Consider the following 15,365-nt stretch of genomic DNA (forward strand, 5'->3'; position numbering starts at 1 on the left):
ATCGTGCATGGACTTTGTGGTCAACTTGTACTTTGGTTAGGAAGCATGTGCCAGTGTCTAGCCACTATCCCTTCACCATTTATTGTACTGCAGAACCCAGTGGCTTAGTCAGGGCTGGTGGGATCCAAGAACATAGTGGAGCTCACCTATATGATATGGCAGGATCTCCATTGACCAGTCATTACGTTGATTGGTGTTAAAGGGTAAAGAAATTTCAGATTGACTGTGAACCGTGCACCTCTAAGGATTGACGTTTGCTTGGTTTGAACTTTTTTATTTTTTTTATTTTTTGTAGTAGGTAGGATTGAACTCAAGATCACATAACTAATAGGCAAGGGCCCTACCACTGAGCTATACCCCCATCCCTTCTTATTTTATTTTGAGACAGGGTCTCACTCAATTGCCCAGACTGGTCTCAAGCTTTGGATCTTCCTACCTCAGTCTCCTGAGTCACAGGAAGTACAGGGGTGTGACACCATGCCTGACATTTGGATTCTTATTAAAAAGTGCTGGTCTAGCAAGCTTAGTATTGGGTATATATTCAAAAGAAATGAAATCAGTATATAAAAGGCATACCTGCACTCCCGTGTTTTTTGTATGGGATCAAACAGAGTGTCTGTCCATTAATGAATAAATGAGCGAAGAGAGTAGGACATGCGTGCCCACACGTTATTCAGTCATTTACAAAGGGTGAAAATCTGGTCATTGCAGCAACTAAATGACGCTAGATGACATTAGGTTAAGTGGAAATAAGTCAAGCACAGAAGATAAATACAGGCTGTACTCACTTATATGGAAGCCAGAAAAAGTTGATTTTGTGGAAATAGAGTAGGATAGTGGTTAATAGAGTCCAGGAAGGGTGGTGGGGAGAAGAGCCGGAGGGAGAATGATGGGTAGGGAGGCGCAGGTCGATAGCCTGAATGAGTTCTAGTTCTACAGTGAATATAGTTTACAACATTTTATTCCATGTTTTATAAAGAACTGGAAGACAGAAATGAGGATCCCCCAAACAAACAACTAATAAGTAGCTGGATGTGGTGGTGCATGCCTGTAATCCCAGCATCTCAGGAGGCTGATGCAGGATATTCGAAAGTTCAAAGCCAGCCTGAGCACCTTAGCAAGGCCCTAAGCAACTTAGTGAGACCTTGTCTCAAAATAAAAAATAAAAAGGGCTGGGGATGTGACTCAGTAGTTAAATGCCCCTGGCTTCAATCCCTGGTACCAAAAAAAGAAAAAAAAATGGTTATTTTTAAGGAGGTAGAAATCCTAATTCTTCTGATTTGATTTTTGCAACTTATATACATGTGTTGAATGATCGAACTGTACCGCCAAAATATGCATAATTATTCTGCATCAATGTTTTCAAAAGTGCTGGTCTGTAAAGACCAAATTCCTAGGGAAATGGCATTAGAGTGTCAATGGGGTGGGGGCCAGGGAGGTGACAGTTGGGCTGTGTCAGCACTCTGGAATCCTGGTGAGCTGTCTGCAAAGACAGGACAGTACAGTGGATGTCACGTGCTAGATGTCACATGTGGACTAGGACTGCCCACAGAAGCATTTGATTCTGTGAATACAGTTCTTAAAAACATTCAATGAGTTGCCAGCATTGAAAAATTTGGAAGTTTTTTTGGTCAACAATTAGAGGCTTAACCTCCTATTGGACCCACCTTCCTGCCTGTCCTGGTTCAGATATGAGGTGTCCCCCCAAAGCTCATGTGTGACTATGAAAGAATTTTCAGAGGTGAAATGATTGGATTATGAGGTGTAACCTAATCAATGGGTTCATTCACTGATATGGGCAAACGGAGCAATAATAGGAGGCAGGTAGTGTATGGCTGGAGAATGTGCCTTTGGGGTTCATATTTGTCCCTGGTGAGTGGAACTCCCTCTCTGCTTCCTGGCCATCCTGCACAGAGCTGGTTTTCTCTTCCATACCCTTCTGCATGATATTCTGCCTCATCTTTGGCCCTGGGCTATGGACTGAACCTCTGGTATTGTGAGCCAAAATAAACTTTTCCTCCTATAAATTGTTCTTGTCAGGTATTTTGGTCACAGCAATGAAAAGCTGAGTACCTGAACGCAGCTGGGTGGAGCTGAGAAGTTCCCCTCTCCTGGTGGGTTTTATTTTTTTTTTTTCAGTTCCGTTGAACCTCATACATATATTGTCTGTGTCCAGTTCTGTAGGTGTTTGAGTTTTATTTAGCCCTATGTTCAGACAGAGCCTCATGATTTTGCATCAAATATTGCAGGTGAGAGGTGGCATCAGACACAAAGTTGGGAAGATATTTTATATATATATATATATATATATATATATATATATATATATATATATATAAATGGGAGATGAGCATGAATTTTGTGATATGTCAATTATATTGCAATAGAAGTGATATTAAAAATAGACGTATGTCAGAATCTGGGCAAGTCTGTGACTTTCTTGGTGGCCTTCAGAAGCAGTTGTTTAGAAATGGGAGACGATGAACAAGGACCAAGAAAGAGAATAAAGAATCTGGGGAGAGACAACTGACTGGTCAGTGGTTATAAAGCATCAGTTGCAAGAGGGTCCTTTAAACTCATTCTTCTAATAGGATCTGGCGAAATGGCCCAGGCTGACCTTGAACTTGTGATCTTTGTGTCTTAGCCTCCTGAGTCACTGACATTACAGGTGTGCGCCACCACACCCTGCTGGGTTTGGACAGATCTAACCAGTGTAGCTATTTAGAAGGTCAGATGCTATGGAGTCAGTGAAAATTCTCACACAACTGGAAATTATCTGTAGGTTAGAATCTAATAAGTGAGTGGGCAAGGATCATGGGAATTGATTTTCAAGCAACAAGTGTTTGCTTAAATGACTTCTCTGTGCCCAGTTCTAATTACCCACCTGGATGGCCTCTTGCTGGGCAGGTGTAGGCAAACACAATGCAAACAGCTACATGCTTGCAAAGACCAAACCTTCCTGGAGTGGATATGGATTGTTAAATGGGTTTCCTTGCGGGTTGGCCTCGATTTTCCTTCCTGCATGTATATACCTCTAAAGGTTCCTTCTGGCTCAAAAGAAATTTTTGCAAAACCATGAGTTGCGAGCCCAACTTGCTCATCACCCACCATTGTTTGGGAATGTTCTTCCATAGGTAAAGCTGGCAGGATTTCCCGTGGGTGAGATCTTTATTGTTGGAGGCAGATCTTGGAGTGCGGTAACAGCTTTTTGTTATTTCAATCCGAGTCGGATTCCAAAGTAGGCAGCGCTCTTCCAAGAAGTGTGGGAGGAAGAAAGTGGGGTGAGAAGTTAGTCATGCAAGATGCCCATGTTTGCTGCATGCCCACTCCCTGTGAACGTTTGCTGAACCATGCATTGGGGCCACCAAGACACACAGGGGTCTTGTCATCCTTGGACAGATGGTGGACTGTGGTTTACCAAGGCTCCTGTCCTCTTGTAGACTGGGGTTAATTCCTATGTGCATAGCCAAGACACCTCCCACCCCAGAAGAAATAGAATTAATCCAGTGGTCTTTTGCAAGGATAGATATCACAACATGCCCCTTCCCCTAAAACTGGGCCAGGTTTTTAACTCATTAGTAGCTAGATCGTGGGGCTCTCATGTGGGACCTGATGATAGAGATGAAAACCTCAAACACTTTGAAAGCGCCTTATTGGGTTCATCCTTTCCCTGGGGCTCTCTCGGATCAGCTTGATATAGATTGTTCATTCCTCCTCCCTCCTTTCCTCTTTTGGAAGGAGCCACGGAGCTACATCCCAGCCCTTTTTCTTATTTTACTTCCAAACAGGGTGTCACTGATTTGCCCAGCCTGGCCTTGAACTTGGGAATCCTCCTACTTCAGCCTCCTGAATTGCTGAGTTTACAGGCACACCTGGCATTGATAAAGTTTCTACAGTTATATTATTGGTGTTGGTGTTGGTGGTGGTGGTTCGTTGGTTTGGTCTGGTTCTTTTAGCCATTTGATTTTTTTTTAATTATTCAAAGCTTGTTTTTGTACATGTAGCTTTCTGACTCTATGCTTATACTGGCAACCTTTCACAGTGATTTTCTGCTTCTCAAAGTGTGCTTGATCCTGCCATGCGCACATGTAGCACACATAGAACCACTTATGCCCTGTTTACATGGGTTTGTTTGTTTGCTTGCTTGCTTGCTTGCTTGCTTTATACAACCTTCTAAGACCTTTACGGCTCACAACTTTAAGGCCCTGGAATTCTGCCTAGGTCATGCTGTCTGCAGATTCTGGGGCTTTCCCAGCCCTCTTGATATCAAAGTAAACAATGTTTTTGCCAGGGGTTCGGGACAGCCTGGTTTTGTTAGAAGCTGTATCGTGGGAAAGATATCACTCTAGGAGGGGAATAAAGAACTGCTATCATTTCCAGTAGCACTAAGTGATTGGTGGAAATGTACTGAGCAGAGGGTACATTCAAGTTAGGCATAGTTCTTGGGTGATTTTGATTCTTGGACTTTTGTTTATTTTTAATCACCCTACTTCTGACACCTGGATGAAGTAGCACCTGCTATACTGGGAATGTCCTTTCTTGTCTTCATGAAGGCCAGAAATGATTGACCTTAATGGTTGATTGGTTGATTGCAGTGCTAGGGATCAAATCCTACCTCATGCTACCAGGAAAATGCTTTACTACTGAGCCACACCCACAGTGCAAGGCCAGGAATTCCCACCGTGGTCTTCCCAAGCAGCAAAACAGCATCACCTGACGTCTGTTAGACAGACAAATCCTCAGGCTCCAGGCCAGACCTCAAGAATCAGAAACTGGAGGTCAGGCCTTGTGATCTGAATTTTAACCTACCCTCCAGGTGATTGTATGGTGCTCTGAAGACTGAGGAACTCTACCTGAAGCTCACCTTGAAGCCTGCCCCTCCTCCTAGCATCTTAGCATTTTGCTGAATAGATGAAAAATTCATGAAATTCAAAGATCTCTTTGCAGGAAGTTTTTTTGTACTGGTTTTCCCCTTGCAGATCTGGGCATTGAATTCAGGGGTGCTTCTACCACTGAGCTCCATCCTGAGCCCTTTTTATTTTTTTGAATTTGAGATGAAGTCTTGCTGAATTGCCCAGGCTGGCCTTGAACTTGCGATCCTCCTGCCTCAGCCTCCTGAGTCACTGAGATGACAGTCGTGTATCACACAAAGAGGTTTCTAAACCTGCTCGTGCAAAATTTTATTTCATTCAATTCTAAAATGCTTCCTATTTCATCCCATTTCATGTGATATTCTCTGCCCCCAAAATGCCCCTGCTTGATTTGCGAGAACAGCTTGAGAAGAGCTTCTTTTGCTGCAAATTTCTATACACATTCTACAGCGCTGCTCTGTGATATGGACATTTCCTATGGTCCTGAAAGAGTGGGCTCTGGAGGCGTGGGAGGTATGTCCCTGGGGCTGAATGGCTTTCCTTGGGAATCTAGCAGGTTTGCAGGTGCCTCTGTGGCTGCACCTCAAAGAGATTATTGTCTATTTCCATTTCCCAAAATAATTTTAGGTTTTTTCTGACAATTTGCCCAGTCCTGTGAAAAGCAACACTCTCAGTGATTTCGAGCATTATTTATAAACCTCAAGTCACACCTTTTACTGGAAAGTCTTCTCTATAAAGATGAGCAATGCAGCGCTACTGAAGTTAATAAATGCCGAGTTTCTCAGAAAACAAACAACCACCACACACACACACCAAAAAAAAGGTGATGTATGAGTAGAAAACACTGGTTTATGGAGAAGCTTCTGAGCGGTTGAGCAGAATGAGTGGTAGGCAACGTCTCTGTAGAGACATTATAGAAGTCCTCCTGGGCCCTGTTACAAACCCATAATTCAGTAGTGTCACAGAAGAATATTACAGAGACCAATCTAATGCCCCCATGGATGAGGTAGTGTGGCTTGCAGGATGTCCTTGGGCAGGTTTTTTCTATTTATAAAACTAAAAAGCCACTCGTGCTAGCTTTTACAAAGGACACATGTCCCTTGTTCAAACAGCATTTGTTGACTAATTCTGCCTTCTACCATTGTCCTGTGAAGTACTTCTTTATCCTGTGCTGCCTGTTTCTTGTCCCTTTTTTCCCCCATAGATCTTTCTTTTCATTCCTACACCAATGCCACACATTTTCATCTAGCTTTCTATCATGGGAATTTCCCATGTATGTTAGCCCAACCTCATCCATGAAGGATATGTTCCCAGACCCCCAGTGGATGCCCGAAACCACAGATAGTATCAAGCACTAGATAGACTGTGCTTTTTTTTCACATGCAGCAAGTAAATTTATAAATTAGGCACAGGAAGAGATCAAGAATAGCAGTAATAAAGTTGAACAATTATAGCATTGTACTGTGATAAAGTTATGTGAATGTGATCTCTCTTAAAATATCTTATTTTTAATTATAAGTTTTCACTTCAAAGAAGCACTGTCATCTTCTCTTTGGCCTATCTGAATTGCCAGCATCACTGTTAGTGCACTTTGAGGCAATTATTAAATAGCATAAAGGTTACTTAGACACAAATACCTTGATACTGTGACAGTTGAACTGAACATTAACAGGTGGGTAATATATACAGTATGGATACACTGAACAAAGTATCTACTACTTTGTTCCTGGGTATAATGAAGCAGGATGATACAAGATGTCATCATGCTCCTTAGAATGGTGCACAATTTAAAACTTACAAATTGTTTATTTCTGGAATCTTCTATTTAGTATTTTTTGGACCATGGTTGACCCTGGGTAACTGAAACTGGAGAAAGTGAAACCACAGATGTGGGGGTGCTATGCATGGTAAAGCATTCAAATGCAGCATACTGTAAACATGCAGTCTTTTTACTTTGGTACGAGCCAGCATATCAAACGGATGAGCCAGTATTGAATGTTCCATGTGTATCAGCAATTTTCCATGTATATGTAGGCATATATGTTTGAATTGCACCCTTCTGTAAAAGGTGAGGATTTTTTGGTACTTATTGGTGTATTCTGGAGATCCTTCTCACTTTTACAGCTGGACAGACTCTCTCCTGTCAATCTCACATAGTCAGTGCCCTGTGGGTGGACACTTAGGTTGTTTCCTGGGCGCTTTCTCCAGCTAACAAAAGATGCTCCAAAAAGTATACATTAACTTGCATCATTGAACATGGAGAACTGCTGTTTGGTCAAAGGATAGATGCACTGGGGATTTAGGTGTCTTCAAATTGCCTTTCAAAGAGAGGCGTAATCACCTGCTTTTCCAGATCCTCACTGAAGAAGGATTATCAGTCTTGAAAGATCTAATTTATCCCATGTATTACAAAATAGTATCTGGCTGGGTGCAGTGGCACACATCTCATTCCAGCAACTTGAGAGGTTGAGGCAGTAGGGTCATGAGTTGGAGGCCAACCTCAGCAATTTAGTGAGGTCCTAAGCAACTTAGTGAGACCCTGTCTTAAAATTTAAAAAGGGGGGGGGGCTGGGGATATAGTTGAGTGGTAAAGCCCCCATCCCCACCCTGGGTTCAATCCCCAGTACCAAAAATAAAAGAAAAAAGAAAAAAAATAGTGTCTAGGGCTGGGGTTGTAGCTCAGTGGTAGAGTACTTGCTTAGCATGTGTGAGGCACTAGATTCGATCCTCAGCATTGTGTATAAGTAAATAAAATCAAGATTCATTGACAACTTAAATTTTTTTAAAAAATACTATTAGTCTTAGCTTGTGTTGCTCTAATTTTGAGTGAAAATTAACATTTTTTTATTGATTGCCTATAATCGTTTTTCTGAAAACCATCCATGTGTGGATTTTGCTCTTTTTGTTATTTATTTGTTTATTTTTGCAGTGCTGGGCATTGAATACAGAGCCGTGGGCATGGCAGGCCAGCTGAACCACTGAGCCACATTCCTAGCACCTCTGCTTTTTATAAATTGGACTGTTACTGCTTTGTAATTCATTCAATGGGAGGGGAATTGGGACTCTAACCTCCTCTGCCTGGCCCCTTCTCAGTCTTTCTTTCTGTCTCTTTATCTTTCTTTTTATCTACACACATGCCCACACAGGCATGCTTTTTTAAATCAGCCATTAGCCACGTTCCTGAACTTGGTTCTAGATATTGCTTTGAGTGAGTCTTCATTCATTCATCAAACCCTTCCTTGAATGCCCATTCTGCGGGGTGCCTGGGAGAGACAGGGATGCATTAATTGACAGTCTCAGCCCTCAGATTATGTCTGGTGGGAGTGGTGGACAGGAAAGTATATGTCTTATAGGAAGCAGTCGCTCACCCAGATGGTCTGTCAAGTGCCAGAGGACAGGGAGGAGACTGTGAGATTCCCATGCCCCTTCCCAGGGCTCAGAAAGTCAGACTGACAGTTTCAAAGGGCACATGGGCTGGACCATCAGGTCATGCCATTCCCTCCTCGGCTCTGTCCATGCCAAACACCTGGGAACACTGCTCCTTAAAACTCACCTGTGCTGTCTCCTAACTCTGGGTTTCAGCCCCTGAGACTTAAGATAAGACTTTAACAGGGAGGGTGGGCCTTCCCGTTGTTACTCACCCCTTTCCACTTCTAGAACCTTCTTTGTGCAACCTTGGCCCTCTCTGCAGTGCTCACGGCCCTTGCTCTGCCTCCTCTCTCATTGTCACCTGTTGCAAAATGCTCCTGGGAACTCAAACAGACAACCAAGCCTCACATCAAGCGGCGGCTCTCTGGAGACCGATGTTAACCTGGTATTTTCAGAAGGTTGGGAAGGAGACTGTGGGCATTTCCAGGGCTCCTTGATTTACCCTGTACTGCAACATGTACCTTGCCTCATCATAAGTCTGAATCATCCCTGGGTTTGGTTTTGTTCTTGTTTTTGGTTTTTCCAGTCCAGGCACCTCCTTATCTAGGATGGCGTTCCATGGTGACATCACTATGGATTACATCTGCTCTTCCCATATCTGGTTTATGACTGAGATTGATTAATAAAAATGATGATTTCTGGGTTCCCACTCAAACCTGCCACACCAGAATCTCCAGGTGTGAGGTCTGAGAATCTGTGTTTCTAATAAATAGCCCCAGTGATTTGGATGAGTAACCAAATTTGGGCAATGAGACCGGAGCTTTGTCAGAAACTTAACTTCTGTGCTTAACTTCTGTGTTCCAAGTCCCCACCCTTGGGATTAGATAGTGGTTCTTTCTTGGCACCTGCTCACAGTCTTCTTGCACCATAAGAGGGAGCATCGTGCCTGTGTGAGCTGGCACACTATGGGCTCAATGAGAACATGTGTCTTCCTACAATCCTCATTGCCCTTCAACCCAAGTTGGGGTAGATGATCTAGAGGTTCCCACTGTGTCTGTGCAGGTCTGCACTGTATAAGGAGGTTGGTGAATCAAGGATCCTCTGGCCATCTCTGGCTCTGCCCTTTCCCAGGACCTCTGGGACGGCTAGAGCCAGACCAGACCCTGTTTCAGGCACATGTCAAAGAACCAGGGCACCACAGGGACCAGGTGCATCCCATTGGTCTTATCAGCCTGTGTTATCTATCAAATTGGCACCAGTACCACTGACCCCCTGTGAATCATGGAATTAACTCTAAGATCTGTGAGTTGCTGGAGTGGGAAGTTGGGGGACACTGATAGTGATGTTTCGGTGGTTCACTTAGGGACACCCTAACAGCTTCAGCAATACTCTCGAGAAGGCATTTGGTCTCCTTTTCAGCATCAGAGGGAGCCCTGCTTCACCCCCTCTCTAGGAATCGTCCTCTATGGAGGCATGAAATAGAGGGGTGAGGCAGGGAGTTGGTATCTGGGGTGGAAGTTGGGAAGCAGAGGAGAGGGGAAAGGGCTGGAGAGGATATTGGTGTTTGGAATCTGTGAGGGTTTGCTATCTGTCAGAAACTGCTGGAAGCTGTAAGTGCCACGTGGACTTCACAGATCACAAACCTAGGACTACTGTATTGTTATCCCCACTTCCCAACAAGGAAACAGGCTGAGGAACGTGGGCATTCAGTTACAAGGACTCCACCTGGGATATAAGCGTTTGTCTATAAGCCAATCCCTGGATTCCTAAGGACCTTAGACTGACTCAAAATAATTAAGGAGTATCTTAAAACACCAGAGCCACTTATTTATTTCACTTCTTTTATTTCTTACAACTAGGCCCCCGTCTCCAAATTCTCTTATTCTTCAGAGCAAGAGGAGTCTCATTGCACAAGGGAGTTTTCCTGGGTATCAGGCTGTGTGAGGGCTTCTACCAACTCCTGAGAAGTAAAAGGGTTTTAGCTTTTACCCCTCCCCCCTTCTCCTTCACCACCCCATGCTTGACCCCCTTGAAGATCTCACGTCCCCAGGACTTAGAGTCTATCAGGATACAGACTCTGGGACCCAGTAGCTGTGGTGAACTCTACAGTCTGCCTGAGGTGGAAGGACTGAGCCTAAGTTCAGTAGCTTCTGTGATCAGACATGGCTGACCCTGCAGTTCTTGACCTGGCAGGGACCTGTGGGCAGATGTTGGAGAGAATCGTTTGTGTTTCCCTATTTACTGAGGGTCTTTTTCCTGCTAAGGAATCTGAGCTGTGTGAGAACAGAGTCAGGGTACCGTTGCAGAAGCCTGTGTAGGACATGGATTGGGAGGATGCTTCCCCAGTGAGACTTTCTGTAATGATTTAATGGAGCTGTTCTTCCTGGTGCCACTGGACCCTTCAGGAATCTTCTGTATGTCCACAGGGTGAGAAGCAAGCCTGGAGGAGGCTGGCTCCAGGGCCGGGGGCTGGGGAATGTCCTATCCTAAGCTCCTTCTTCCCTCCAGCCCTGCCTGAGCAAGACACCCACAGATCCCAGCAGCATCTCCGTCCTTGGGGGTAGAGGAAGTGCTACCAGGGACGCATGCAGAGATGCAGAGGCCCATGGATGGTCTCTGAACCACTCTGACTCAACTACTTCCCCAGCTCCTTCTGCTCCTCTGGAGGGTTTTAGGACAGAGCCCAAGATAACCTCCACCTCTGGAGCCCTGACCAGCTGGATGGAGAGAGATAACATCCATAAGAGGGCATATCATGGGCACTGGAAGTGCTGAGGGAAAATGTGGTGGCCCAGTCCAGGAAGCCCACTTGGAGGTGGCCCCTGGGTCATGTCACAGAACAAAGAGGAGAGGACTTCATGGATCTCATATCAATGACTGCTAAAGGCCCCCAAATTTTCTCCTTTGGGTTGACGCTTGCGGTTATTTCACCCTATGGCCACTGGGGGCAGCTGAGAGTAAGCTCCCAGCCAAGGCCAAAGCCAAGGCAGGAGACCCCAGAGGGGCCACCAAGGCTTAAAGATGGGCTGTGGCAGATCCTTCCTGCGGCCTTCAAAGGCCTAGTCCAGGGGTTCCTTGTGACTTTAACCCTGCATTGCTCCTAACGCAGGAAATCTTGACAAGGGGAAATGAAGTCTGAAAGTGACTGTTTAAAATTAATAACTTCTACATGGCTCACGGTTTTGAAAATGTTTAATAAGTTTTCCTTCCTTCTTTCTTCCTCCCTCCCTTCCCCACCTTTCTTCCCTCCCTTTCCTTCCAATACTGGGAAATGACCCCCAAAGGGACTTTAACCACTGAGCTACATCCCCAGTCTTTTTTATTTATTTTTTTTAAAAAATATTTACTTATTTATGTATTTTTTTTTTTTAGTTTTAGGTAGACACATTATTTTATTTTTATGTGGTGCTGAGGATCAAACCCAGTACCTCATGTATGCTAGGCGAGCCCTCTACCACTGAACCACAATCCCAGCCCCTTTTTTCTTTATTTTTGAGACAGGTTGCTGAGGTTGTCTTTGAACTTGTGATCCTCCTGCCCCAGCCTCCCAAATTACTGGGACTACAGGCATGAGCCCCTGTGCCTGGCCATCATTATTATTTCAAAGTTTGTGCTTTGAAGCTCAGATTCAACTAGCTTTCAACTTTTCAGTGATACTCTCTCTTTACAGGTCTTTTTCTACACAGGCAGGCACCCACCCACTGATGGGGGTGGGATTAGCATCCCTGACTTTGAGCACTGACCAGCTCTCTGGGGCTGGTCTCACTCGTGGTCAGACATTTGTGTATGCTTGGCTTCGCTGGCTTCAGTGGAAAAGGTCCATGCAGAGTTGTTGCCATTAGGGAAAAAAAAAAAAATGTGTGTGGCTCAGGTTGGGTGGGAAGAGGGTCTCATTCCTTCCACCCTGACCTCATTCTGCTTCCCACAGGGACCGAGGCCTTCATGGCAGTGACTGTTAGCAGGAGTGTAGGCGGTCACCTGGGATGACCTAGGGCCCTGGGGATGGAAGCCCAGAGAATGCAAAAGGGCCTCCATCCAGGGTTCCTTGGACTCTGGGCAGCCTGCTTCAATCTCCCCTGGGCTTGGTCAAGCATCATCAGCAGATCAGGGAGTGTTTTATTGGAAAAGACTTGGAAACGGCTCCCACTCCCTCCCTGTGGGTGGTATGGTCATCTGAATGGGGTTGGTTCTGATGTTAGTGAGGTCACCCAGCCAGGGCCCCAGTGGCTCTCTCCAGATGGCCTGGCCAGGCCTGGTCTGGCTGCACTCCCCCAGGCTCCGGGCTCTCAGCTGTCTTTTGTGTCTTGGGCCAGACAAGTCTGGCCAGGACATGGACAGGGTAGGCTGAGCCTGTTGCATGGCCCCTGATGGAGTCCAGTCTTTCCTCTGATGTCCTTGACCTTATTTTAAAAAGAAGACCGACCAGCTGATGTGCAGACTCTGCTGTTTTACCTGGTGACTGTAGCAGGCGCCTGCCTTGACTGCTCCTTCCATCCCATCACCCATTCATCCATCTTGTGTCCCTACTACCTGGAAGCCACCACCAAGCACCGGGGACACAAAGACAGAGCTTGACTTTTAGACATGCAGTATTTAGAGAAGCTGCTGGTACAGTATCGCATCAAACAGTTCAGGAGGCTGCTGGAGGAGGCTCTGCACCCCTCGGGAGAGCTGGCCTCTACATTGAGGGTCTGAAAGGTTAAGGAGCTTGGCTCGGGTTATGCTGGTGGTAGGAGGCAAAACCGAGTGGCTGCTACCCGTCAAGCCTCAGCCCTGTGCTATAGGGTTTGGGAAAGGTAGTCACAAAAGTTGGGGCATGAAGCAAAAGTCCAGTATGATTTTTGTCTCGTTTTAAACATGAACACATGCTTACTCAACAAATGGACATGTAGACTCCAAATGTTGATAGCAATGACCTCTGGTATGGGATTATGGCAATACTTACTTTTTTCCTATGTGTTTTCCTCAACTTTCAAATTTATATAGTGAGAAAGTTGGATTGGGGGATTTTTGTTTGGTGGGTTGGTTATTGTACTGGGGGGTGGAACCCCCAGGGGCCCTTTACCCCTGAGCTACACCTTCAGTTCTTTTTGTTTTGATTTTGAGGGAGGGTCTTACTAAATTACCCACACTGGCCTCGAATCTGCAATCCTCCTACCTCAGCCTCCCAAATTACTGGAATTACAGGAATGTGCCTCCATATCCAGCCCAGAGAATATTATTTTTATCACCAGATAATTTGTAAGAAGTCTGTGTTCCCAACCGCCAAACAGGTCTAGTTAGTCCTGATAATAGAGCTGCAGGAGTACTTCTCTTTCTGATTGGACTGTGTGGCTCATCAGAAGAGGGAGAGGTGCCCTGGAGAGACGTGGCCCCCAGTTCTCAACAAGGCAGAAGGGTAGAATCGTAGAGCCGGGAAGGTCCTTGGAAATCCATCCCCAACTGGGAGAGGGCTCCTGACGACAGATCCAGGACCAGGGCTCCTTCCTGCATGCTTCGGAGTTATCAGGTGACAGTGGGCGTTTGGAAAGAAATGCCCAGTCAGCAGCTGGGGGCCCGGGACTAGGTTTTAGCGCATTGAGGACAGAAGTGGAGGGGCGGGTAGGGTGGGGTTCCTAGGGATGTTTTAGGGGATCCCAGCTGGAAGCCTACCTCCTCTGATCCATCCACTTGGAGAAAGGCCCCCAGCAAAGAGGAGCTCTGTTGTCCTGAGGGACAGGTGTGTGGGCAGAAGCCAAGTCCTTCCATGGCCACAGGAAAGGCCGTGATCAACTCACCTCTGAGATCTCCAACTCGAACCATCTCATGCGGCTCTGGGAGACTCAAGTTCTATGCAATGAAATTCTTAAAGTGATTTTGTTTTTTGTCTTTGACCAGAGACCACCTGGGAACGTCCCAGCAGTTCTCCTGGGATTCCAGCCAGCCCTGGCCCTCACAGGAGCCCTCTGCCTCCAACAGGTACGGTCCCCGCACCCATTCGGGGCAACGGGGAGAGGCCACACATCCGCCTCCCGGGCTGAGACTCTGGGTCCTGGGGGCTGAGCCCTGCTTTGGGATCTTATAGCCCAGACCTGGGGAGGGGTCAGGCCGGGCAGTTCCCTTAACGCCTGTTGCCCAGCAGTTTGGTAACTCCCTGCTAGTGACGGTGACAGCTGTGGTGGCCTCACGCTCCTGCCCACTCGGGTGCTTTGGGCGAGGAGATGGCTGGGTAAAGTCAAGTATCAAGAGATCCTCCCTGAAGCGGAGACAAATGTGTGGCTCTGGTGGGCATCAAAGAGTAGCAACTAAAAGGAGACCCATTTGTCCAGGGCAACTCTCAAACAGAACATTCTGGAAAGGTAATGGGATTCTTTGTAAGGATGTGAGTTTTCTGTCTTCGGCAGTAATCTAATGGAGGCCTTCAAGGTCAACATGCGTGTGATCGGTGGAGTGTACTTCTGAGATATCAGGAGGAGGGTTGCAGGGCCTATCAGCTGGGAGAAGAGTTTCTCATTTCTTGTGGTTTAAGCCTTTTTGAGATGTCACCTCTTCCAGGAAGCCTTCCCTGACTGCTCTGTTTGGTGCCCTCACACATTTCCTCTGGATCACAGCAGTGTGCTGCTTTACTGAACTCAAGAGTTTTCTCCCTGTGGATTTTGCCACACTATTGAGCCAACTGAGAGTGCGGATTTGGTCTCTCTTCTTTTTAAAATAACTTTGTGTGTGTGCTGAAGATGAAACCCAGGGCCTCAGACATGCTAGAGAAGCATTCTACCACTGAGCCACACCCCTAGCCCTGATTTGTTCTCCCATCCCCTCAACAACATCTCCCCCCCCCCCCCCCAGTCTCCCCGGGCAGAGCCAGGCTTCCTCGCTGAGTGAATTCACCAACGCCTCCATATTACATGGTGTAGAAAACCCACATTTGATGGCTTTCACCTTAGGAGTTTAGCTGGTGGCAAAAGATGGTGGGAAATTTAAATGTTAATACCTTGAACATGTGGCAGAGGGTCTATCTGGACAGGGGAGGCCAGCCAGAGACGCACAATCAGCAGTGGTGACATCCTCAATGTCTGTAGAGGAGGAGGGGAGAGTCCTCAAAAAGTTCTCAAAACAAAGTAGTCAGAGGTGTAAACAATTTCCCTG

At 46.1% G+C, this 15,365-nt stretch overlaps 1 protein-coding gene across 10 annotated transcripts in view; it reads left to right on the forward strand.

Annotated features, from left to right (window-relative positions):
- GAS7 (growth arrest specific 7) overlaps positions 1-15,365 on the forward strand; it is a 224,530-nt gene that overhangs the window by 153,930 nt on the left and 55,235 nt on the right. For all 10 annotated transcript variants that reach the window (XM_081272599.1, XM_081272597.1, XM_081272602.1 and 7 more), the window contains exon 3: positions 14,118-14,198. In XM_081272599.1, the coding sequence (XP_081128725.1) occupies positions 14,118-14,198 (81 nt within the window). The remainder of the gene's footprint in view (positions 1-14,117; positions 14,199-15,365) is intronic.

This window comes from Spermophilus citellus, assembly GCF_964194105.1.
Source record: "Spermophilus citellus genome assembly, chromosome: 17".
Taxonomy (NCBI): domain Eukaryota; kingdom Metazoa; phylum Chordata; class Mammalia; order Rodentia; family Sciuridae; genus Spermophilus; species Spermophilus citellus.